This window comes from Semicossyphus pulcher, unplaced genomic scaffold (genome assembly GCF_022749685.1).
Source record: "Semicossyphus pulcher isolate SPU_LCO1_2020_fin unplaced genomic scaffold, fSemPul1.0.p SCAF_9, whole genome shotgun sequence".
Taxonomy (NCBI): domain Eukaryota; kingdom Metazoa; phylum Chordata; class Actinopteri; order Labriformes; family Labridae; genus Semicossyphus; species Semicossyphus pulcher.
In genome coordinates, this window is record NW_027211770.1 from 17175950 (window position 1) to 17202215 (window position 26266).

At 43.6% G+C, this 26266-nt stretch overlaps 2 protein-coding genes across 2 annotated transcripts in view; one reads left to right on the forward strand and one right to left on the reverse strand.

The window, feature by feature from the left end:
- The first annotated feature begins 1025 nt into the window (after positions 1–1025).
- cpvl (carboxypeptidase vitellogenic like) lies at positions 1026–5907 on the forward strand. The gene is made up of 13 exons (XM_069656621.1): positions 1026–1108; positions 1281–1459; positions 1534–1655; positions 3457–3571; positions 3680–3738; positions 3861–3940; positions 4036–4102; positions 4204–4326; positions 4464–4595; positions 4687–4785; positions 4890–5063; positions 5191–5373; positions 5456–5907. Exons 1-13 carry the CDS (start codon positions 1104–1106, stop codon positions 5552–5554), a joined length of 1437 nt encoding a protein of 478 aa, XP_069512722.1. The 5' UTR covers positions 1026–1103; the 3' UTR covers positions 5555–5907.
- Positions 5908–6664: 757 nt separating this feature from the next.
- creb5b (cAMP responsive element binding protein 5b) overlaps positions 6665–26266 on the reverse strand; it is a 35702-nt gene continuing 16100 nt past the window's right edge. The window contains exons 7-10 of the mRNA XM_069657115.1: positions 13024–13350; positions 11630–11857; positions 10332–10440; positions 6665–9360 (exon numbers count right to left, since the gene is read on the reverse strand). Of these exons, the coding sequence (XP_069513216.1) occupies positions 9206–9360; positions 10332–10440; positions 11630–11857; positions 13024–13350 (819 nt within the window). The 3' untranslated portion in view covers positions 6665–9205. The remainder of the gene's footprint in view (positions 9361–10331; positions 10441–11629; positions 11858–13023; positions 13351–26266) is intronic.

Sequence of the window (26266 nt, forward strand, 5' to 3'; positions counted from 1 at the left end):
TTTGACTTTGGGGTGTTTCTTTTGATTGACAGGTGTCTCATCCAATCACAGCCAGCCCTGGCTATATCCACATGTTTATTCTCTTGTTTACAGGTGACAGTGACAAGCAAATCCAAACCTGTCATGTGCTTTACTAGCATTTATGCTACCTCATTAAAGTATAAGAAGAAGTCTACAGTAGGCTACAAATGCTGACCGAGCATTGTTTTGGTGGTAAGCCTAAATAAAACACTTTATCACTTAAAGTGCTACACGGTGAGTTTTAAAAGTTAATTAATTTTACCGTTAAACATAAATGCCTCTTTTGAAGTTTGGTCATTTACACATTTTTACTGGAGCAAGTTTAGTCATGAGCACCAGAGCTATAAATACAATTTCACTTTCCTTTTTTGTTTTTTTGTTATTTGCAGTATGAGACAAAAATACCGTCTATGCAGCTCTGAGAGTTAGTTATTTCAGCATTTGAGTTTACTTTATTTTGGCATATTGTGTTGTGAAACTCAAAGCTAAAGTGACTTTATGTTTGTGTCACGTTAAAAGGGTATAAAATGCGAAAGTATGACAGGCATAAGGACTAATCATACGAATCATGTACTGTCTTTTGCACTAGCATTATACATAATTATACAATAATAGTCATTGTACTTCATAACTCTAAGCTTTATTTCCCATTTGTTTGCCTTCTAGTAGTAAGTTATGCTTAACAACGCTTAGCTAGAGACAGCATACAGTGCTACTTTTCAACAAATACTTTCACGACAACGTACTCACCAAGCCAGACTGACCTATTTTGTAATTTGGCCGTTTTCAGAAGTGTTTTAGCAAAAAGAACAACAACGTTCAGTTTCTGTTAGGGAACTTCCACGCCGAGAATTTCCTTTAGACAGCGCGGAGGGCTGAAAATGCCGAAGAAGCAAAAACAATCACCACGTGATCTAATATCTCACGTGACCTTCCCAGAGCTGGTCATGTGACCCAGCTCTACAAATTCATTTTCCTGTCTGCCCCATACGATCAATGGTCCGTCCACAGCTGAGCAACGTCAGTACGTCTCTCTGAAAAAAGGCTCAACTTTCTTCTGTCGCTATAAAACCACAGTGAACATGAGGTGAGTAGTGACGAATTAAAGTGTTTGTTTTCCCTCTTATTCCGCCTACAGTCTGGCACGTGCAGTGCTTCTGGCTACACTGATTTGAAATCTGAGTGACTTGCGGTATTTGATGCTCAAACATCTGTGAGTCAGGCCTGTAGTCTGATATGCATTTTGTAAATATTGTCAGGCTGTGTAAGGAAACCCTGGGTGTCCTGTTACTGTGGGCCTGTCTGGACTCTGTGCTCTCCCGGAGCTGCTCGTCGTTTTTCTGCCGAAAATCTCACCGTGTCAGCGGCCTGAATGGAGTCGACCCCGGGTCACCTCTTTTCCTCACACCTTACCTGGAGAAGGGCGCCATAGATGAAGGTAAAAGTGCACCCACTGCTATAATACTGAAGTTTATATGAACAATCAAACCGACTTGTTTGTTGTTGTTACAGCCAGAAAACTGAGCCTGGTGGGAAAACTGCCAGGTGCCAACGTCAAGAGTTATGCAGGGTACTTCACTGTCAACAAAAAGTACAACAGCAACCTCTTCTTTTGGTTCTTCCCTGCGCTGAATGTAGGTGCAAACTTTATAAAGAGTTATAAAAGTCTTTCTTGTGCCTGTTTGCTTTTATAACTCAACGTGATGTGTACTTCAGGGATTTTAACTGTGCTACCTCAATCCACTTGTGATAAGGAATTACAAAGTCTGTGTTTAGTCAGCTGCAACTGAGGAATTACAGCTATGATGGTGAACTTTGTTTGGTGTTAAAAGTGGTTTTTTTCAACAATGGTTTTACAGGAACACTGATTATTTGCTTCACAATTTTAGGGAACCTTTCTCTGTTGATAGCTGTTAATAAGTAACCAAGTTTCATATCTGTATTTTATACTTCAATGTTATAATGTCACATGCAACTCTGAAAAAGTGAGCTGACGCTGAATAAAAGATCAGTTTTGCAGCCTTAAAGAATATATTATATGATACACGTCATTTAAGTGTATGTCTTTAAAAAAGAAAAAGAAAGCTGTTTCCTTCTAGTTCAGCCTCTCTCAAGATGCTTCTTTGTGTGACAGCTCCCGTTTAGAAGAAGCAGTTTTTAATATGCATACTGTATGGAAGTTAATGCATCACTCAAATATTTAAACATAAATATGCCACCTTATGTTAAAACATGTGTGAGGTCGCAAGAAGCCACCTTGCAGTGTTGGATATTGATCTCTGCCTGGTTGTAACTCTGATCAGTTAATAAGAGGAGCACAAAAGACTGATCTTCTCTGATGTTTCTTTGGAGAGCTTAAAGAATATTTCAACTATGAACATGGGTGTCATTTTCTCATGTTTTTAAAAAAAATATTTTTCTTTTATATATTTTTACAAATGATGTTATGTTGACATATGTGAAGCACAGATTCATCAGGCTTTTGATAGACAAACTCTGTTCTGAGAGAAAGCAGCCTACTGTTTCAGTAGCATTCCTCTGGGGGCATTAGATGACCATTTATAGATTAATTATCCACCAAAAATCTGGCCAAATAAAATATGTGTTTTCTCCTGTAAATAATCAATTCTTGTTGTGGTACATAGGTGTAGATATGAATGTAATCTAGTGTTTCTGTTAATGTAAGAATGATGTTTAACTCACTGAAGGTTCCTTGTTCAAAACCTTCTGCAGCCTTTTTAGGACCAATTCCCTTTTACTCTATTCACACTATTGTTTATGATAATGATAATAATAATAATAATAATAATAATATGGTGTCCTTATCATCTGCTTATTTGTCCTCCACAATGATAATGGTAATTGTACTGATAATGGTGTTCTTATCACACTATTATCACAAAGATACCATTACCAGATGAGGGATTTTCTTCATGATACCTAAACAAACAGCAAAGAACATCAGTGCTTAATAAGTTAACTGGTTGGGTCTTTCAGTTCAAGCGCGGAGTTCATTTCTTAATAATATATTATCTTTAGAAAAATATCCATAGTGATATTTCTCTCTGGAAATAGTCATATGCTAATTTGGTAGACAATGCCCAAAATATAATTTTGAGACACTATACATTCTTGTCATGCTGCCCTGTGATTTATTGTAAAAACAAGTTAAATGATTAAATGTCTGAATGTGTTTTCATTATTTTAAAGCTTAAAAGACATCCGTCCATTGTGATATTTCCCTACTAAGTGACAAAAGACAGGTACTACTTGGTACCATGGTTATTCACCATATCTCTACAGTGATAACGTAAAGCAGGTCTCTCGGAGTAAAGTGTGTTCTATTGCTTTTCATCTTCATCAGAAGCTGAAGTGACCGCTAGGTGGTGCTGTGTTCTTATCTTACCTTTGTGTTCTCTCTCTGCTGTTTGACAGCCAAACCAAGACAAAGCTCCAGTCCTGCTCTGGCTGCAGGGCGGCCCCGGTGGCACCTCCATGTTCGGCCTCTTCGTGGAACACGGACCGTATGTGGTGTTTAAGAACTTGACTGGTGAGAAGTGATCTGGTGGATCAGCAGAATACATACACATTCACAGTAAACCTCAATAGAGTTCATGTAGCAGCTTCTCTCATCTGCTGGTGTGTGTTGTCTTTGCAGTTGGTATGAGGGATTACGCTTGGACATCGAGATACTCGGTTCTGTACATTGACAATCCAGTACGTATTATCCTGAGATCAAAAAGCCAAACCTTTCATGTCAGGTTTCTCAGCTCATTTGACTTTTTATGTGCATGAATATTTACTTTCAAGTCTTTGAGGAGGAGTGTTTGTGTTTCCAGGTTGGCACAGGTTTCAGCTTCACTGATGATGACAGAGGATTTGCTCAGAACCAGGATGATGTTGGCAGAGATCTGTACAGGTAAAACACCAGCATCGGAATAAAACATGCTATACTTAAATCTGGTGTATTAAGTTGTTAATAACTAATATCTTCCCATCTCTTCCTTTTTAAAGTGCTTTGACACAGTTCTTCCAGCTCTTTCCCGAGTATCAGTCCAATGAGTTTTATGCAACTGGCGAGGTGAATTCTCTCTTTTTTTGTTTTTAAACTTTACAGATTGATTTTTAAAGAGCGTGTTAAATATAGCCCTTACCCTTGTAACCGTCCTCTTCCTATTGCAGTCCTATGCAGGGAAGTATGTTCCTGCTATTTCTTACTACATCCACAAACAAAACCCCACTGCCAAAGTGAAAATCAACTTCAGGGGGATGGCTATCGGTGATGGGCTCTGTGATCCAGAACTGGTGCGTATCTGACAAAGTGTCGTTAAAAACCACATCTTTCAATCATTCATTTCTCCTTTGCTAGAACTCTAAGGGTTTATTGTTAGCAGTCTATAGTCGAAGTAGAAAGTACAATGTGTTACTGTTTTCTCTTTCAGATGCTGGGTGGTTATGGTGAATTCCTGTACCAAACCGGCATGATAGATGAGCTCCAGAGACAGTATGTCAACAAGCAGACAGACCTGGGGGTCAAACTGATCCAGCAGCAGGAATGGATCAAGGCTTTTGAGGTGCCAAATGTTGGTTGTCAAAAATAAATATATAGTTATCATAATTTATTGTGAAGAGATTTAGATGATATGTATTTGTTTCTGTCTTCAGGTTTTTGATAGCTTGCTGAACGGTGACGTGGAGCCGTATCCCTCCTTCTTCCAAAATGCGACCGGCTGCACAAACTACTTCAACTACTTGACATGTCAGGTACATACAAACACTGGCACACTTCCTTCAGCAAAACAATGTTCAACTTTATTTAAAAATAAACAAACTATCATTGCACAACCCTCTACATTTGTGCACCACAGGAGCCTGAAGACCAGGAGTACTTCTCCCAGTTCGTGACTCTGCCAGAGGTCCGACGTGCCATCCATGTGGGGAACCTGACGTTCCATGACGGCTCGGAGGTGGAGAAGCACCTCCTGCAGGATGTCATGAAGAGCATCAAACCTTGGCTGGGGGTCCTGATGGACAACTACAGGGTAAGGGGTGAAGGTCATTCAGCATCCAAGACTTTTTATTAAGTAAAGGCAGCTTTTTCTGTCTTGCATTTAAACAAGAGAAAGTCCCCCTAAGTCTGCTGTTTGGTCCATTTGCTCATGTATCCAGGTGTTGATCTACAGCGGTCAGCTGGATGTGATTGTCGCAGCCCCACTGACTGAGAGGTTCCTGCCTACTGTCAAATGGGCCGGAGCTGATGAGTACAAAACCGCCCCTCGCTTCCACTGGAAGGTTCAGCCCAGCGACACAGAGGTGGCCGGTTACGTACGACAAGTGCGAGAGTTTTACCAGGTGAGCGGGGCAGATAACAACAGTCAAATGTTAAAAGCACTCTGTGAACACCTGATTGAAATTCTGCCCTCTTGTTTCGCAGGTGATCATCCGAGGAGGGGGACACATTCTGCCTTACGACCAGCCGGCGCGGTCCTTCGACATGATTGACAGATTCCTCTCAACGACGGGCTGGATATGAAACCTTCCGATGCTGGTGAAAGCACGTAGGAGGATGTTGTTGATTTAAAAGACGGTTGATTATCTCAGGCAATTTGAATCAGCACATTTTTTGTTTCCGTCTTTGCAGCTGATTTTCTTTGCAGAGGTGACGTAGGAGTTGAGGACTGCTCTCTGATGCACTGCGCGCGTAATACGTTCTCTCCGTCTAAATCTAGACGTCTAAAATAAATGAAAACAAGCCTCAGCTCTTTAAGAATTGTTTGTTTATTTTGAGATGAAAGATGTTTATTTTGTGGGAATTGTGTGAGGGAGTTTACGTTGCATTCATTCACTCCATGCCTGAAGATTATGTGTAAAGAAAGAGCCTTTAACCCAGAGAAATAAAGTGATTTCTTTTTCTAAATTAAGTGTCTTTATTATCAGGGGAAAGACAAAATTTTGAAACAGCCTGAAAACCTTTTTCAAGGACTACATTTGCAGTGTTGCACAGATATAGCAGCACCTGTTGATGAATGTGATTTCTCCTCTTTAATGCTGTTAAACAAAATGACCACCAGGGGGCACTGTGCGACAAAGAAATATCCCCTGATACCCTGAAAAAAATCAGGTAACACAAAACTGCAGTGTGAAATTAATGTATTTTAAGAAGATAATAACATTACATTGATATAATATTATATTAGCTCCTAAAAATATTAAATGATGTAATATCTCTGAAAAAAATGATGGGAGCTGCTCCGTGTTTAGCAGTTACACACAATGGTTGATAGTTTCATTAACTTGGTTGCTGTCGCTTTAAAATGAAGTGCATGTCTGCTGCAATGATTTTAAAGGCATGCAACAACAATGTTTGTGTACTGAGGTTAACAGCCTCGTTATTTCATCGGGTTACTATCAAGATGTCTAGACGGTTCAATAATTAATGAGTATTCTAAACCTTTAAAGCATCTAACTTTTTAATGAGCAGTTATGTCTCGAGGACAACAACCGGGGAAACGCCGCTGATCTTTTGGCCTTTTCTTTAAATATTCAATCACTGTCCTGCCGGTCATGTGCGGCGCTCTGGTTACTCTGGGTAGCTGTGACATCCAATCATCAGTTAGTTGTATGTTACAGAACAAGTGCTTTATTTTCATACCGTAATGTAACTGCAGTGATACTTTAACATCTGTACAAATGCAAAACTAAACAAAATGGAGATAATGTCATTACAGACACAGGAAAAATGTACAAAGTTATGCAGGCAAAAATGGATTCATCAGTTCATTACATATAAACAATGTGTTTAAGCGCTGAAATGAGCCTCGACGTACAACAAAAAGGCGACAAGTGCTATGCAGACATTATTTACAGACATGTACCACACATTGACTCCCTTCAAAAAGAAAGGTGGTTTCATTACATGTACAGGGTTACAGAAATTAATGACATTATGTACAATATTTATAGATTTAAAATAATACAGTTATAACCTCATTAATGTGTAGGAGCTTTTCTCCACCTCTCACAAATGCACACAGACACACTCACACTGCACCTGCGCCCGTCCTTTTGTCGGCCTCTGCGATAAAAAACGTCTTTTTCTGAACCTGGATCCGATGGTGGAAAGGAAACTAGAGACTCTCACGTCTCTAACTCTTAGAAAGCGACATCCTCATTGTGATTCCAGTTGAAATTTTGAGGTCCTTATATTTTCACATGCAAGAGGTGAATTTGGAATGGTTTTACAATCTTAATCTTAAACTAAGGCAAGCTTCGTGTCAAAGGGTTGGTACGACAAAGCCCTTTTTAGAGACTCATTTTAAACCGCGCACACTGACTCCGGAGATAAGACAAGACACAAACAGTATGAAAAACTTAATTGCAACCCATTAGGAAGAGATGAGATTTTAAATTCACATGTAAGCGTCCTTCATCTTTAACAAAACTGGAGCTGGAGTTGTTTGTTTCCAGAACAACAAGGGCACGAGCTTAACTGAGCCTCGTCCTACAAAAGAAGCTCACTGTCCCTGCTTCTATCTAAAGACACGCGATGCATGCCAGGCACATGTCTCTTTTCTATAAAGCCAAACACAGTTTAAGCTTCTCGCTGGTGTTTGAAAAAGAGGCGCTCACTGAGAATCACTCGGACCTTAATATGGCTTTTCTTCCCTCTGGCGTGACAGAAGACAAAGTGCATAGACAGCTCTGCGACCGCTCCACCTGTCAGTGGAATGTATTTCATCCATCCTACTGTTAAACACAGTGCATCGTGGTCATCACGCTAATGAGACATGAATCGACATTCCTGGTCGTGGGGGAGAGAGGAAGAGGAGTTTTGGTTAAGGTGAGGAGGCAGCTGAAAAAAAGGGGGAAGCTAGTTACTGATCATTATCAGTACATCCATCAGGAATCTGAGGCCTGAGAGAGAGCGGAGGAGGAATTGATGGAGAGGTCAGAGGTCGAATGGATAACGGGTGTTTTTCTCCTTGGTCAGCTGGTTTGGCTCTTACATGCAGCAGACATCCACAACAAAACCAATAACAGAGGAAAATCACTAATAATACAGTGGAAGGGTTTTGATTGTTTGAAGGAGCGAGTGGCGTGTTGCTGTCTGCAGAGAGCCAACACAAGACTTAAGAAAGATTCAGGCACATCGTGACATTTTGGACCGCTCCTCTTTAAAACACTTTGCCAGTTGTGGGATGCCAGTCCAACAAAAACAAAACGAAAAACACACACACACACAATCTCTTTCTCGCACACTTTTCCTTTGTTTCCTGTCTTCACACACCTGCTGAACTTTGTTCTGCAGAGTAAGAAGACAAAAAACAAACACAAACAGACGCACACAACTGAATGTTAAATTCATTTGGAATTTGGATCCGAAATGTGGATCCAGATGCAAAAACACACAAAGAGGCCTCAATAATTAAAGCTTCAGTTGGTCCTGGAGAGCGGAGGAGTTTGTTTCAACCCCCTCGAGCTGCCTCACTGGTATCACAGTGTTCACTTCTGTAGCTGTAACAGCTTCTCATGTCCTCGGGATCAGAGCGGCTTGGCCACGCTGATCATAATGTGGACATACAGTAGAGAAGATGATCAATACTGTGATGTATTGCTCTCATTCGATCACGTTTTCACCGTCATGCTGTACTTTGTAACACTCTTTAAGAACACCGCCGACAGGGAAAGGTTAACAGTCGTTTCTAGGGAAGTAAAGGATCTTTACACCTGCTTGCATATTCCTGTCTTCAAGACATCATGGCGACAGTTTCACCTGGTTTCAGACACTATTTAAAGGCAGCACTCACTTTTTCAGACTTTGTCGCACACACTCCACATACTGTCCACGTGTGATATGAGGGAATGGTTTGAGTCAGTCCATCAGGCATTCAGAGATGTAAGGTTTGCTTGAAGAGATGACTCTTTCTTCTGGTTCCATTTGTACCATTAAAAACAGAAACACTTAAATGCGGCATGAGATTAGCAAAACTCCCTTTTTTCGCTAAAAAGCACAAATAAAAACGGATTAAAAAAAAGAGGCGACAGACAACAGAACATTTACGCGTTAATAGGGTTGGTCTATAAAAATACATACTGCAGCTACTGTATAAAGAACAGCCGCACAGGCCTTTGAGGTTTCTCTTGATGGAGGGAGCAGGGTTGGGGGTGACAGTCTCTCTTGTCCCTAGTGGATGGGGTTAATGTCTGTGCGGTGGTTGGCTTGCCCGTGCACACTGCTGCCCCCTACAGTCGTGGTGGAGGTGGTGATGGTGTTGTGCTGAATGACCTGCTGCTGGGAGCACGCTGGAGCCGGGCTGCCCGCCGGACTGCTCTCTGGACCTGAGGAGACAGCAGAGACAGCGATGAGGTGTGTGTGTAAGAGTACATACCATGATGTTTAAACTCTACACAGAAGCCATAAATATTACAGAAGAATTAAATAAGTAATATCAAAATAAAAAGAGACCCACATTTCATCATTTTTATCATAAAAAACTTTATTAGCAAATAAGTTTCAGACATACAACAGAGTAAATTCACACCGTGAGTGTCACTTGTCATCCCAAAATTCACCATAACGGATAACAGAAAATGGAAAAGTGAATCAGTGAACTCCACAAACACGCCTGGTGACTGTTGGACACATCGAAGGTGACATCTGTACACAAAGTAGACTCATCGATGAAGGTCCTCCCAGCACAGTCTGGGAGTTGGCTCTCCGCTGCATAAAAGAACCATTCAGCCAAGAGGGATGTGAGCCTTATTTTCCTGTGCCGAAGCCACACAGGGAGGTGCCTGATCCTAATTACATGGAAATGTCACTAGTATCCGTATCAAAGGGTGGGGCTCTGATGTCATGAGCGGCGCAGTCGAGGCACCGTGCAGGAATAAGGGAGATTCTCGGGCATCCGTGTGCGCTCGGGCGCCAACGTGCAGCCTGTGACGTCTTTTCTCACGTTGAGTCTCGGCTGCCTCTGCGCCGGAGCTGCCGTCAAGTGGAAAAACAGGTCTCATGCCGGATTCAGACTACCAACTCCCAGTCCAGGCCGGCTACCAGAGTGTGCAACACCCATATGTGAAAGGAAGAGTCCTGAAGTAGCGAGCGTGGGAGCTGGATACCAGCACACAGGAGCGCAGCGTCTTGGCAGTCAGTTCAGTCTGTAGAGTTTAATCCTTGTCCTCCATCGAGACAATAAAGGAGCATTTTCACAGTGGTTCTGTCTGCTGTCGGGCTAAGGCACGCAGATCAAAGTGTGTGTTTTTGGTCAAATTCCCAAGTATGTGTGTGTGTTTGCGTTTGAGCTACTCACTGAGGTAACCCTGCGACTCTTTCTGCATAGTGGTGATGGGACAGTCCTTGTGTGTGAGGAGAAGCTGCTTGAGTTGGGTCACCTCGTTCTTAAGCATCGTCACTTCATTCTGAAAAGAAGGAAAATATCACTTTAAGACTTTCATCCAGGGAAATCACTATCTAAGCAAAGCGTTAAATTTAATCATTTTACAGTCATTGGTAAAAGTGGCAATAACAGTGTATTCTCATTATAACTACAGCTATATCTATTCTATGGTCATCAGGAATATTTAATATACCAGATTTGTTTTGGGACTTTGAAACTTTATCTGAAAATAATTTCCAAAATCAAGTTTCAATCATTTTCCTCAGACTGTAAAATGTTGGGATGTGGAGTTTAGAAGAAGAGGGCCTTGAACAGGCAGAGAGGGCCTAACAATAGATGCTATTCAGCTGCATTATTGGAATTGTTGGATCAAGTGTGTTTTTTTTTTTCCGTCTTTTCCTTTCGTTAAAGCCCTTCAGTGAAAATCAAGTGTTTAACCTTGTAAACATCTCCATGTGGTGTTCTTCATGTGATACAAGACTATCAGGGACAACATAAACAGTCATCTCCATGGCTGGACCTGTCTGCTTTTAAACTGCAGTGTACCAAGGACAGGCTGAACAACACGTTTTCAGACTGGCAGGGTTTGTGATGTCACAAACCTAAGGAGCCAATCCCGTTAATGGACGGGGTGACGCTTTGCATATCATTATGTGTTACCTATGGCGACCACTTTGGGTGCGTGAGCCAGCTGTAACCGTCATCAGAATTTTTGCAAACTCACTACTGACTACTAACGTTAATGTTACTACTACTAATTACAACATTTTCAAACTCGCTAAGTTGCCACTAAACGATGGCAGAGACGTGAGGAAATTTGCAGAGTGGGCGGGGCCTATGCAGAGTCTGGAATTTTTAATGAAGGAAGAAGGAGGAAATGCCTTGGGAGGATGTTTACAAGGTGATTAAACATATTTTGCAGAAAAACATATCAAACACAACTTATTATTTCAAGCAGAGCATTTTATGTCTTAAAACATGACTGGAGCTGCACTTTAAATTATTCTGTGAGACCCACAAATTAAAGTGAATGTGATGTTTAATATTCCATTAAGTCTGTTTCAGTCAAACCTAAAACCTTTCCAATTTACTGCCATTGTCTTTGGTTCTAAATGAGGTGATATCATAAGTTTAGAATAAGAGTCCAAATTCATGTGATTGGTGATATTGCATAGATTTCAAGTTCACAGGCGATTATGTTCACTTTGTACCTGAAGCTGCATGTTGGTCTGAGTGAGCTCCTCCGCTTTCTTCTCTAAAGACATCACCCAAACTTTTCTCTTCTGTCGGCATCTCGTCGCTGCCGCTCTGTTTCGCTCCAGGAACTTCCGCCGACGTTCGTCCGGATCCTCGTCCACTACCCGCCTGCGCCGCCCGCCGCTGGGAGGCGGAGACTGCATCGTCTGCGTGGGCTGCATCTGCTGGGTTGCAGGTGACATCTAAATTAATGGGAGGAAAGATATCAGCATCAGCGTCATCCAACCAGACCTGTGAGTATCCTGACACACCGCCAGCCACCTGTCTGCTGTCACAGCTCCACTCACAACAAGCATCTATACATACTTTTCCACGTCTGGCAACTTCCCCAAAAACAACATCTGGTTGCGCCACGTGCCCCGTGAGCCGGACCGTGGGCGTCAGCAGCGACAGGGTGAGTGAGTGACTGGGCTGATTCACCCGCCTGCCCACCTTGTTAAAGAGGTGTCAGGAGGCAGTTTTCCACCGCCCACTTCTACTCAGACTAACACCACCAGACGCAGTCAAAAGACCCGTTTCTACAACTGTACGTGCTCTGACAGATCTCGACATAAACTTGGCAAGGTCAAGTGTTTTCAGTCTTCGGATCATTACCATTTTTATGAGAACCACGGAAAATACAAGCTGCTTAAATGGCCGGCGTGCATACAGAGAGCGTTGTTTTAATGCCTCAGTGATGCATTTGGAACATACGGGGAATCGCATTTCTTGATTTCAGACCGTCCTTCAAACTAAATGCCTGGCATTGCAGAGGGCAGGAGACAATGCAAGGACAAAGTGTCCCACATCATGTTATTTTCAAACTTTCTATTGAAATTAAAGCAAATATATTCATAGCTAAGATGTTCCAGGACTTTTAGCCAAGGCTGTCTGTGAATCATTAGTATTTATAAAACTCTTTCTGCACGTTGTGGCCACATAATGGCAGCCCGGCGGTGAAGGATGCTGTGGAGCATAGTTTCCAAAGGACAGTCCTGAGCATCTTTTATAATGGGCCACTTTATGGCCTCGTCATGACCCTTTCCCTCCGTGGCAGGCGTCCAACACTGACCTGTAGCTGACTCGGAGAAAAAAATTACCTTTGAGGATGTTGCCAGGAAACTACTTGGCATTATGGCTGCAGCGGGGGAAAATGCACTGTGAATTTGAAGCATCATTTCAGCTTTACTTCTATACTGACCACTAATAGCTGACTTCCAAACCGCTCAAAGGACTCCGAAAGCGATGCCTTGTTTCAGTCGTGGTGCCTATACAGTGAGAGGGTTTAATGTGCAGTGTGGTTAATGTGTTATTGAACCTGTGGCTCTGTCTAAAAGCCTCGTCTCTCCCGGGAAGCTGCTGTGCTTACATGTGAAGAAGAGTGCATCGGAGGGTGCGGTGAGGTCTGGTGAGGGTGCCCGGGATGGAGGTGGGGATTGTGGGAGTTGTGATGGGGGTTGTGTCCCTGCGGGTGATGGTGCCCGCCTTGGCCGTGCGCCTGGCTGTGGTGGTGGTGGCCGCCGTGGTGCTGGTACGCGTGGGGAGGGGCTTGCATGTGCTGGTGCGGGTGCGAGTGCATGTGATGGTGGGCGCCTTGCTCCTGCCGCGATGTCATCATCTCCATCATGTGACCCATGGAGTTCATGTTGCCGTTGGCGATGGAGCCCGGGTGGTGTGAAAGTGCAGCCTTCAGCCTCTGAGAAGACAAAACAGACACAAAAATGATGTTTAACATTATTTTCTATGAGGAAAATTTCGTTCAAGCTTTCATCTGTGAGTGGTCTGATTATCAACAGCTACAGAGCGGCTCATGTGCTGACTGGAGGATGATGAATGGCTCCATAAATCCAGATGTCAGGAGAACAAATCAAAGCCACTTAGCCTGTCCTCTGTCTCTCCTTCAGTCTTGTCATTCTCCCGCTTTACCTTCCTTGATTGCCATCCCACCGGTCCCTCCTCTTCATATTCCTAATAGCCTCTCGCTCCTTTAAGCACATGTGTGTGTGAGCCTCAGACTGCTCCTCTGCTGGAGGTTTGTTGCTTTAACCGTGTGGTCTACTTAGCCCTGACTGAGCCGCTGTCTGCGAGCGGCCTCGGAGGGAGACCAGAGAGAAGCTCCTTAAAGGTGCGCTTGTTTGCCTCGTGTTTACCGAATGCACCTCTCCTCCAGAGAGTGTTTGTCTTGGCATGCCATAAATAAAACCGCAAGAGCAGAGAAAATCCTAATCCAAATACACAAGTGCCAAACATGTCCTCAGGGCTTCACCTGTTGTACACAGAACCAGACAAAATAAAGAAAATCATGTCTGAGCGCTTTCATGATTCACTGATATTTTAACCGCTTAAAACAGGTTGAGAGAGTGTTGAGACGGCTGATTTAAATACATCTTTTCACCGAGTGCACCGCTGGTTAAAAACTTAAACAAATACTAAAGTCAAGTCTTAGCTGATTCATCCACCTGTGACTCAAAAAGAGAGCATCAAAACCGAAACAAAGGACTTCATTTCAAGGCTGCTGCTGTGAATTCCACACACTTTTCTCTTCTCTTTCCCAGTGCTCTCCTTCTCCTCTCTCTGCTCCCTTCCCCCTTCTCCCAGCTGCTGTCAGTAAGTCCACGCTGCGTCCAGGGCTCCATATCTTTTAACAACCTTCACATTCATGATTCCCATAGGGAATGGCATCCAGCTGGTCTGGATCACTACGCTACGACACGACCCGGAGCACAACATCGGCCCTCTCACTCCTCTCTCACAGTGTTCATGAGCGGAAAGATTTTTACCAGCAGGGAGGAGACACTGTCGAATAAACCGTCTTAAAAAAAAACAAAGAGCTTACTCTTCTGGTTTTTATTATGTTTACAAATTACATACATGTATCTGTTAAGGAATTTACTCATAGTCTCGGAGACAGAGACGCGCACATGAAACCAGCAGAGAGAAATTACGACCTTGCCAAGCCTGTTTTGGCTCGCGTGTAGTTTCTGCTTGACAAACCGAGGGATGCCTGACATAGTGAAACAGCACTGCATTTTTAGAGCCACATTGTTTAGTATATTTAGTATATTACTTGTTTAGTAATGTTTATCTCCATCTGATCACTGCTAACCACCTTCACCACAGCCTCAGCAGCTCACATCTCAGAAGCCACAGGTCCTCGAACCAGTGAGAGGTTAAAACACCACCGAGTCTGCACTAACACACTCGCAGGCCTGCAGCTGTCCACAGGCTCACAGTCATACTGAGGCTTATAACCACAGTGTATCGTCTCTGACTGATATATTCCTGCAGTCTGTATTTGCTTTATGAAAGAGTTCTACCTGGACGTGATATAAACGCTGCAGAAATAACAAACAGCTAGTTGACACGGTACTAAACAGGAAATGTATTTAAACAAGCTTACAGATATCAATCATAGTCACCAGTGTTGACAAGGACGTCTTCCGTGTATCACCGGATGAATCCTGCGGCTGACAGCTCTGACTAAACACCGTCTCCTCAGCCCTCAGCCTGTCACTCAGCACCACAGAGGTGAGGCCCACCTCTCTTGTAAAAGAGGAAACCAATCAGGCTTTGACAATCTCCTGCCACTTAGTCGCAGAGCAAGCAATCACCTGAATGGACAGAAGCCAGAGGAATCTTCTGGCTGCCTGTCTGCCTCTCTGCTGGTGTTTTTAAAGGCCCTAGTAAAGATGTCTGTGTGTGGGTATAAGATGCTCATCTGGGGCTGCCTGAGTCGCTGCCAAGCAGGCGCCAGGGGAGAAGGACAGAGAGGGTAAAAGGGAGGCGAAGGGGGACCGTAAGAGAGAGAGAGGGAGAGACCAGGGGTGGGGGGAGATTAGATGGCTTCTAGAGTCTCCTCCCCGCACACCATCAGCCCGAGACAGCGAGCGCTCATTTATCAGTGTCTCTGAGAGCTTTCCAGCTGGCGGTGAAGCGCTATCTGTTTATTAATTGAATTAGCCTGCATCCGAAGAGGCCCGAGAGTGTCGGAGTACAGAGGCAGGTCAAAGAGCGGAGGGGCCGCTGAGCTTCAGTGGTGAGGGTTACAAACAAGGTAGGGACAAAACAGGAGAAAAGAAGAGGACTCATATCAGAGGAGGAGTGGAGATTACACCAGTTTCACCCAACATAATTCAGTGCAACGCAGCTTTAAATGCACTCTGTTGAAGCAAAATCTGTCCAACTTAAAAAACAGATACAAGACACAAAGGAACAAAGACAACAGACGAGGCAGCAGGTATCATATTAACACACTACAATCGAGTTTAAATTCGCGTTAAAAGAGAAACTCCTTACCGTAATAAACTTATTCCTGACGCTACCTCTGCACAAGTTCCTGCTACTGCTCCATCTGGAGCTGACTCTCCATCTCAGTTAAACCCTGCTCAGCCAAATCTTAAGTCTTTGTATCCAGAACCACAGTGACGCAACTATGGGACGTTAGCAGCGCGATGATGAGCAGGCTGTGATTCTTAAACACCTTCATCAGCTCCCTAATGACTCTTTAACACATGGTTGTATTTCCCCAGACTGTGCTAAGCACAAGAACTTAACCACCACGTGCACTTTCCTCTAATAACACACACATACGTATAGATTTCTCCTGCAGCAACATGGCCGCTGCAGAAAACAGTCATTACAGCGGTGCAGGTGTTAGCCTGTGGTGGTAGATGGGATGGCACACCGTCTGTCCAACCACTGTCTGGCCTGCTGTTGTTGAAGATATGAAAAAACACAGGCAGGCATATTAAGAGGATGATTAGTACATGACGCCATAAATACATGTCAGCTTCTACCAGGATAAATCTATAAACTAGCGGGCTATAAATACGTAATCACACGCATTTGACGCTACATTTCAGGCATCCTGTAAGTGTACTTAAAAGTAGTAGGCCTATTGATTTTCCATTGTTAAAACACCTCCCCTGATTCAGCCATCTTTTGCCCAGAGGGGAGCTATCTCCTCTCAGACCTCTGACCCCTGACCTCTCCCCTCCAACTCTCTCATTTATGTGGTTTCAGGGAAACCAGGTGATCACCCATTAATGATATTTATTAATGGCTGCTTCCTCTCTGACACAGGCGGGGGGCTCTGAGTGATGTCCCTGTGAGTGCTCTGGGCACATCCTGAAAACACACTCAGGTTTCTCCTCGCCAGATGACTTCATATCTATTAACCCTGGGAGGAGGAGGAAGCAGGAGCAGGTACAAAAGGGAGGAGACCACGCCCGCCTCAGGATGGGTAAATCAAACCTGCTGAGGTCAGGGTGAGCACTTTTATTCCCCTTAAAAGTGGAGCAGTGTACTATCAGGGGACCTGTGGCCCTGTGGCGCCTTACAGCAGGTTAGAGAGATTTAACCAGACTGAGGAGTCAGAGTTTAAGTGCAAAAAGATCAAAATATAATGGAGATCTTCCGCTTCACATAAAAGAGTAGACGGAGAAACATTAAAGCTTGTGTCTGTCTGTTAGCCTTTTGTTAGCACCATAAGCACAGAGATCATGAGTAAGCACACTGTATTTGTTTTTACACGTGTACCCGTGATTGTAACTTGATTGATTGGTGTGTGTTTTGGTGTGTTTGTTTGATGTAATACTCTGTGTTCCTCAGAACTTTTTTTTAACTGTGTGTATGTTTAAATTGACCTGCTAAGGGAAAGCAGATGAAAATTAGCTTTAAGCTAATCTCTATTTACAGATTCTAGAAATGTAGAATCTGTAGGCAGGGACGTGGATTTCTGGGGCCGCAAGTGTTCTGGTTTCCATTTGTACTACGCTTGTAGTCCGAGTAATATTGACCCATCACGTATCAGCAGGCTGCGGCGTATGCAGGTAAAACAGTAATGCCATCCTGGCTCCCATCAGCGTGATCTGACGATGAATTCCTTCCTATTAATCTCTATAAACAGACATCTGCATGCTAACAGCTAACAATCCGTTCTAGATCAAAAATTCATCTTGAGATAAATTCCCTTGACCCTGTGTCACTAAAGCCGCTCAGAGTTCAGATTTCCTGACTTCTTCGAATGCATCAGAAATGATCGACCTGACCTCCGTTCATCAAACGAGCATTTTAAAAGTAGTTTTCTTCTCCTCTCGAGGACGGACCTGACAAAGATTCATTTTTACAAATCTGCATCATGATGTTGAATCATGTTGAATTTTCAGGTAAGTAATTAAAGTAAAATCACAGGAAAAACGGGTTCTTTTTCTGTAAACAATGCAGCACGCGGAAAGGGAAGTCGTTTATCGCTAACCGCCGGCTACACGCACCGGCATGTTCACGTTTGTCCCAGAGGCTGTATTGTCATCAGACTATTGCTGATGTGATCCGCGATTGGCTTTAAGCTAACTCTAGTACAAAATATCAAGTGTTGTCAAGTTATATATTTATAGCCTACTTAATATTGTACATTGTTCCTTTACAAATAGAATACATAATAATTACATAACTCATCATAGTTGTAATTTTCCTGGCAGTATGTTCTGTGGGCCTAGCCCCCCTCACTCACTCTCTAAACCCAACACGGGTTCACCATCTGCATTTAAAAGCAGGACTTTGGCTCTGCTGCTTTGCCAAGCACTCAGAGGATCTAATTCCATCCTCCACCACCACTACCCACCAGTGCCTGTCTGCAAACCCACTCTCTATGCCCTAAAACTCCACACCCCCATTAGTCCAATTTTATTAGATTTCCCTCTCGCCCAGAGAGGCACTAACATCCCCCCTTCTCTCTCTCTCTCTCTTTCGCTCGCTCTCTTTCACACACCTCGTCCCTGTTCCTCCACCCCCTCGCCCTCTGCTTGCCAAGAGCTGGGGACTGTTAAACTGATTTCCTCAGGGAACGCCGAGGCAGACAGTCTGATGGGAGCTCTGGGCTGTAATGTCGCCCCCTCTCTCGTCTCTCTCGGGTTCTGGGCCAAGCCGATCTGAGCCGGGCCGCACAGAGCCTCCCTGTGGTTCCAGACACAGACATGAGATGTACATAGACGGGCTGTTCTGCCAGGGCCCGGCGCTCTGGTGGTGCTTTGGAGGAACCGTGGTGGTGCGGGCGCAGCGAGACGCACGCCCACTGAGGAGCGTGCTCCAAAAGCATGCGCTCATACTCTTGGCAGCTTCTCCACCCTGTCAAGTTAATGGATGGGCCTCTGACTCCGGTCTGTATATCCCCACTGTTTCTTCTATTGTAAAGCGTGGCTCTGGTGCAGCCTACATGGTTATCACTACACACACTGCTGCCACAATGTTGAATACAGACAATGCCTCAGAGTGAGAGACAGACGGGCATGAATACAATAATTAACACTAACATGTGTCTTAATTTATGGCTTCAAAAGCAACAGGCATGTTGGTACACAAATGTAATGACCTGATTCAAACTGAACTTTAAAGATGCTTGTTAATTGTGTTCCTGTGATAATAAATACTCATAATTGAATCCATACATTTAAAATATAAGAGCAATCATTGTTAAGACCTACTCAATGTCAGCTCTACTTCATGAAACAGAAAACCTCTAAGCTAACAGACTTTTTCCAATCGCCCTCCAGTGTTTGACAGGTTATTTTGGAGTGCAGCGAGTATCTCTGTCACTGCTGAGGCTCCAGGGGGGCTCATGGTGGCTGGACCAGTCCAGTCTGGCCCGTGTGGTGATGGCAGCTGGTTTACCCAAGCTTGGCTCTACCGGAGCCCTGTCCCATTGACGGGCCCTGAACCATGACCAAATGGCCTTCACATACACGTCCCATCAGCACAGCTAAAACAACACGCAGTCATCCAAAGACAAACAGATGCGACACGACTGCTACCCTCGTCTATAACCCCTCCTACACACGGCCACACAGACATGCAGAGGGTTAGGCATGCAGACACACACACACACACACACACACACACAGATAAATGAGTCAGTTTTTATATTACTTAAAGATGTCGCTTTGAACTTTCAAGTATAAAAGTTGTTAAGTTATTTATCTCTGAACGACTGTATTCAGTTTTTTAAAATAACTTATCTTTTAGACTTGCAGAGATTTTTCAACATACTGCTCACAGAGTCGGGATGCACCGATACCACTTTATTTCAGACCAAATAACAATACCGATATGAGTGCTTAATAATATCATTACACTTCTCATAATGACTTTAAAAGCATGTTTCATTTTCATCACATGTTCCTCACTTTCTGACTGTAACAAAGTAAATCTACAGAATGATGCAACTGTTGCTACTTTTTAACACTCAACTTTGCTTTACTTAACAAACATGACACTGCTACACATTTTATTCCCGTGTAACCTATAACACATTCAGTGGATTTCAGTATAACACAACATATAGTGTAAAAAAAGGTCATGTGATGAGCGCTCCCATTTCTGAGCGCACCTGAACGCAGCACTACACAGCGCATCCCCCTGCAACATGGCAGTGAGGGAGGCATGCCCGGACTTGTTTACGGGACCTATAGGTGATTGCCGACTGACTCTTTTTATCGTGTGTGCGCCCATAAATATGTAAGTTAGTTTGCCTTAATGTTTATGTAACACTCTGTTAGCCACAGTTTGGCCGTGTGTGTGTTAGTGCTGTCTGTGAGGACTGAGCCTTTTTCTGAAAAGTGACATTGCTCTTTCTCCGCCTACCTGCTTAACTAACGGGAGGCTAACGTCAAGCCGTAAAGTGATATCAGGTGCTGTTGTTTCGGCGCAGTTTTACGTGTACGAGTACCAGTACTTAAGCTCTGATACCGCCGACACTGGCATAAGTATCGGTGTATCCCTATTACAAAGTGTACTGTTGATGAAGGACATGAAGTGCTCCTGACTTATGCAGAAAATAAAACAATTTTAGAATATTATCACACTGCCAGTAAAGCTGTGTATTGGCATTATTATATATAACATTATTTAGGGTTACAAATCATTATTGCAAAACATTGCTATACTTTAAGCAAGGAGTTTTATTGCAATGTATGATCTTATTTTGGAAAACTGTCATAGTATGAAATATAAACCAACATAAACATACAATTGGAGAAAAAACAGAGTTTCCGTTTTATCAGAACATTTCATTCTGCATTCGTATTCATCACAGTCCCTGTAACATCCAACATCAGCAGACTATTTTTTGTGCAATCAAAAAATATAAAATATACTACACTATAAATGAAAAGTTGTGTTTCTGAGAATCAATACAGTATCAAAAAACAGAACTATTTGATCCACAACTGTATTAATATTCTGTTAATTTAGCCTGAATTAACCTGAGGAAGCATAAAGGTGTAGCTGTGTTTAACCTTTGACTTACTATTACTATACACTGTTTGTCTCCTCTCTGTGCGTCAGACAGATCAAACACTTTGAGGAAGCGTTAGACGAAGTCAGAGAGTTCCCCTTCTGTGGTTTTTCTCCAACACTGATAAACTGACAGACACACATTGATCCAGCAGCTCGTAACTCCTGCACTTCACTCTGCTGAAGGAAGTCGCCTTCATAGCAAGAGAGAGCAGCATCATGTGGTTATCATGTGCAAAACTTTCTTGACATCCAAAACACATCGCAACGTTATATCTTGCTATGTGTCTCGTGTCCTTGTGTGACTGCTGCATATCACACATGTTTACTTAACCAACCACAGGTATGTGCACAGCAGATCTGTATCAAACACAACGTACAAACTCTAGCTTCATGGTTTGTTTTAGCTCACTTAAGTCCACAGATGTGTTGTGACTCCAGGGACAGTGATTTCCACAGAGGGTGCCAATACACAGAAAGTAAGCAATCAAGAGCGACACACAGTGTATGCTCCACATACACATATTGTAAAGCTGCAGTGAAGCAGCCCGCAGATTCAGCTGTGCTCTTAGCTCACCGTCCGCCTCCGATGACATCACACCCTGACAATGCCACCATTCATACAGATGTTGCTTACAAAACCTGCAGTTAGCCTCCTATTGTGTGCGCTGCTCCTCCTCACAAACGAGACGTTTAGCCAGAGGTGCTGCTCTGCTACAGGGAAGGCAAATGAATGGAACACGTAATAGTGTTAGCACGTACGCTAATGGTTTTAACTGCTTACAAAATGACTTCATGCTCAGGTAATCGCTCCATCAATCAAAGTGTAGCGGATTTCTAAAAACTGACACATCTGTGGCTGCTCACACGTTTTCTTTTCTTTCACTTTCTGAACAGAAAATGTAACTTTCTCATTCCTCACTTTATCACTTCAGGGCAAAACCCGATCTCTAGGCCTATAAACACAAAGGCCTTTTGCAATCCTGTAGCTACGCTGAAACATAAGAGCTGTAAGGGGTTGTGTAAATTAAATGTAAAAAGCTGCAGAAACACTTTGATTATTGGTCCTCCTGTGTCCTATGAAGTGTTTCTTTAAGAGGCGCGCTGTTTTTTTCCCTCCCAAGTAAAAAGGAGTACATTTAGAGCATGCCAGGAATTATGTCATCCACCCATCCAGTGCCAGCTCCACAGCCAAGAGAGCTGCAGCGAAGGAACATATAGTATTGTTTACCTCATAAAAGACTCAGCACCTAGCCTGATGCTTAGTGACACATTTATTGTCCTTAGTAACAATGTAAACAATAGATAATTGGTGGATAATAAATAGCACATTTTCATTCACCGGCCCCTCTGTCTGAAATTAGCAGGCAGGCAGGAAGGATGTGTGGAAAGCATTCGGCTCTTTCAAGAAGCACACAAACACAATGCAGAATTCCAGCGCTTTAAAAAGGTCCAACACGAGCTGGATCATGAACCGTAGCTGGCACACGCAGATGTAGTTAAAAAAAAGCTTGATAAGAGCTTGTTTGGGCTTCCCTTGTTACAGATGAGAAATGATAGTGAATGTCTTTCATCATACGAACAAAGATATCAAACCATCAGAGCAGGAGAGGAGGGATTTCCATTCCATAATAAAATCTAAGGATTCTCTACAAATCTCAATCATCGCTTGAAGTGTGTTATGATGTCTGTATCTGCACAGACCCTCCCCTCCTCCTCTACTTTGTTATTGCGCTGTGTTCGGGCCGTTTCTGGGCGTTAACCTTTGGGCAGTGGATGTGCAGCTCCCAGCCAATAACAGTGCGCAGGGCGTGAGGAGGGGACTCTAAAAAACGTATGCGATCAGGTGCAAGATCGTAACCACGCATCCAAGTGGGAGCTGTTGTGGAGGAGTGGCCAACATTAAATGTATTAAAGTATTGTATGGCTTCATTTGAAGTTGCTTCTGCGACAGAGTTAAACAAAAGCCACATGAAAGCTCATAATAGGTCGTGGGAGAATTGAGAAGAGAAAGAAGCCAAATCTGCAGCTGGAGCAGAGAAGGAGCTGCGGCTGAGTCGGAGGCTGCAGGAGCAAAGACATTCAGTCACTGCAACTGGGAAGAATGATGTTTTTATGTATTAAGTTTAGGATAGATTTTTTTTAGTTGTATGCTAAGTCACTTTACTCAAACACACTGACAGTGTAGGCTGGGTGAAGCTAACACACAAAATGCTGAATGACAAGATATATACTTAAAACAATACAAAAATGTCTGTCGTATGTGTTTTTCTTTAACGTCTCTATCGTGATGTCACAAAACAAGAGGCTTTACGTTCTACTGCTTGCACGTGTGAGTGAACCTGGAGCGAACCATATTTGTCAAGTATTTAATTCACACAGGATTATCCAAAAATAGACTTTACCATATGGTTATTTCATATGGACTAATTATGTGTTAAATTAGCAGAAAACATGATATAACGTGATATATATCGTTATCGAGATATGGCCCAGCCCTAGTGCTCACGGTGGATCCTGGTGGAAGCCATGTTCACTTAGGGACTTCTAACTTCAGCGAGGTGTGTGTCAGGCCTGTCTGCAGTTTCCCTGCCGCAGCTGTGACTGCAGAGCGTCTTTAAAGTCAAAATGTTTAAACATTATGAGGAGTGCAGTGACAGAGTGGCTGAGATGACTCGTTACATCATGTTTTGAGGATAAACAAACAAAGAAGCTGAACACTGAGCAGATGTGGAGGAACAGAAGGATGCTTAGAGAGTTAGGTACAACATAAAAACTACCATATGTAGTAACCATATCGCAAGGTAACTTTTATATTGCTCTTTATTCTCTTATAAGCGGCAGATATTTCCTGTGAGCTAATACCTGTCGCACCTACTGTGGGGTGCTTAGTTCTTTTTCTTTATGAGCATTTGTGTTTTAGTTTTTACATTTTGAAATCCATTCTTTTAACTTTTATCCAAGTCAATACTTACATAACTTTTCTCAAGTAAAATTTGTTGAAAGTGCCACTACTCACTGACTCTCTCCATCCTTTACAATATTCTGTGTTCTCTGCACGTGTGTACATCTCATCTGTCAACTGTTTTTAAGTACCTGACTGCCTGCATGTGTTTGCATCTCTGTGTGACATCGAAATGAGGAGGAGCAGTCAGCGTGTTTGTGTGTGTGAGTGTTCGCGAGGCCCTGTGGAGAACTGGCTCTGAGCGTTGATGTAATGCTTTGGCCGGCGTGCTGTGGAACTTGGCCTCCTCTCCGCACCGTTTCCTCTACGCTGTGAGGGTCAACTATCCCACAACCTCCAGCGCACAACACGCACCATTCTATTCCCCAGACCACAACAGAGCAGAACACAACCACACCCGGCACCGCGAGCACCCAGTCCTTCACGAGAAGGAGAAAAACACTTGAACCAAAAACTAATAAAACACTCCAATCTCAGAAACCCTCCCAGACAACAGGCTGAGAGCAATAAGAGAAAACACACAAGGCAGTAACTACACCACCGGGGCTTTGCTGCACCACTTAAACGACGGCACTTAAGGAGAAAATCAGAGATAGAGGAGAACAAAGATGGGCACTGATGCAGATACAGTCTTTGGCCCAGAGAGCACAAACAGAGAGGTTAGAGCAAGATATGAGTCCCCAAGGGGCCACAGCAGTCCTTCGGCTCATTAACTATTTACACCAGAGACAGGCCTCCCTGCTGCTCCGGCCCACCACAAAATCAATTAGCCTTCATTAGCCCCGCTCTGAGCATGCTTTCTCCGGCAGGGGAGGGTTAATCCCGCTGGTGAGGCCTCCAGTTACCCCACAATATCAAACATTCACACACATACGGGCATACATGCATGCACACATGCAGAGGGGCGTAGGAAAGTAGGCCGAGCAGAAGTCCTTTCACGCCACTCACAAAGAATTTCTCCCTCTCTCGCCGTTTGGTGTCTCAGATTATCAATACCATCTCTCGCCTTTCAGCTCCCCCCTGCTCGCTCCGCCTGTCTATCTATTTCCTTCATGTCTATCAAAGTCCCACTCAATCCCCTCCTCTGCTCGCGCAATGTAAACGTTGAGCAGAAAGAGTGCATCCAGGTCTGTGCCTCGGGGGTGTGGGGTTACAGTGCGGAGATTTCCCATTGGCGGAAAGTCAACATGGTCGGGGTAATGCGATTAGAGCCGGATTGAGAACGTCGCAGGGGACACATGGGCCTGATCATGGCCCAGTTATCCGATAGCGAGGCCGTATTTATCGACTTGGCCCGGGCGCGGATATTAGAGACATTAGAGACGACGTCTATGCTTATGAAACCCTCACTGGAGATCGCACCCTGATAACACAATTAGACTCTCACTTTCTGTCCACAATCACTGGATTCCATCAGTTGCGTTCAGACGTCAGGGATCGCAATCTCAATTGATCCACATTTGGTTGCCGTGCCTCGCGTCCGGATGGCAAACTAACCAGAAAGTTGCGTGGTGGAGGAGCCTGTGAGCGCGTGTGTTCAAGTGAGGCCTAACAGAGCATTTACAATTCAATTACATAGAGAGGAGGAGAGAAAAAAAAAAGAGTAAGATGTGTCTGGATGACGGCCAGAGGAGAGATAAGCCTAATACACTAATATTGTGTTACCCCAGCGTGTTACCATAGGAACAGTTGAAGAGATTCAAAAGACTACAAAGACGATCAATCTTGAGAGAGCAGGAGGAAGAGGGAGAATTAAATGCCCTGGGAATGCTCCCGCTCTCCTCTATCAGAGCAATAACTCTTCTAATGACCTCTGCTACCTCCTCTCTCTCGCTCTCTCTCTCTCTCTCTCTCTCTCTCTCTCTCTCTCTCTCTCTCTCTCTCTCTCTCCACATGAGGTTTCTGTCCAGCAGACTCAGCTATCAGCGAACCTCTCCAAACACAAAGAGCAGCCAATGCTTTTCATTAGCGTTCGTGTTTCTTTTTGATAACCGCTCATTTATTCGGGGCCTTTTCCATTTTCAGAAGTGTTTATTTTGAAAACAAAGGCCGGTTGGTTGTCATGTTGCTACAGTATTTATCAGTTCATATCAAACTTAACCGTAACTGATCATCCAGTCGACATTACTAACTGCGAGGAGGTTAAAGCAGGTTATGAGACAATCATCTCGAATTAAGAAAGATGTTTCAATATGATGCACAAAAACAAAAGACACTGTTGGCGAGAAGTTTTGCTGTGAGTCGTCTGTGAGCCTGTTAAAGTAAACAGGAGGAGATTTTTCTTTAGAGAATACAACACACGCAAAAAATGTGGCTGTGTGCAGTTCATGGAGGTCACTATTGACATTGCAGCAAAGCA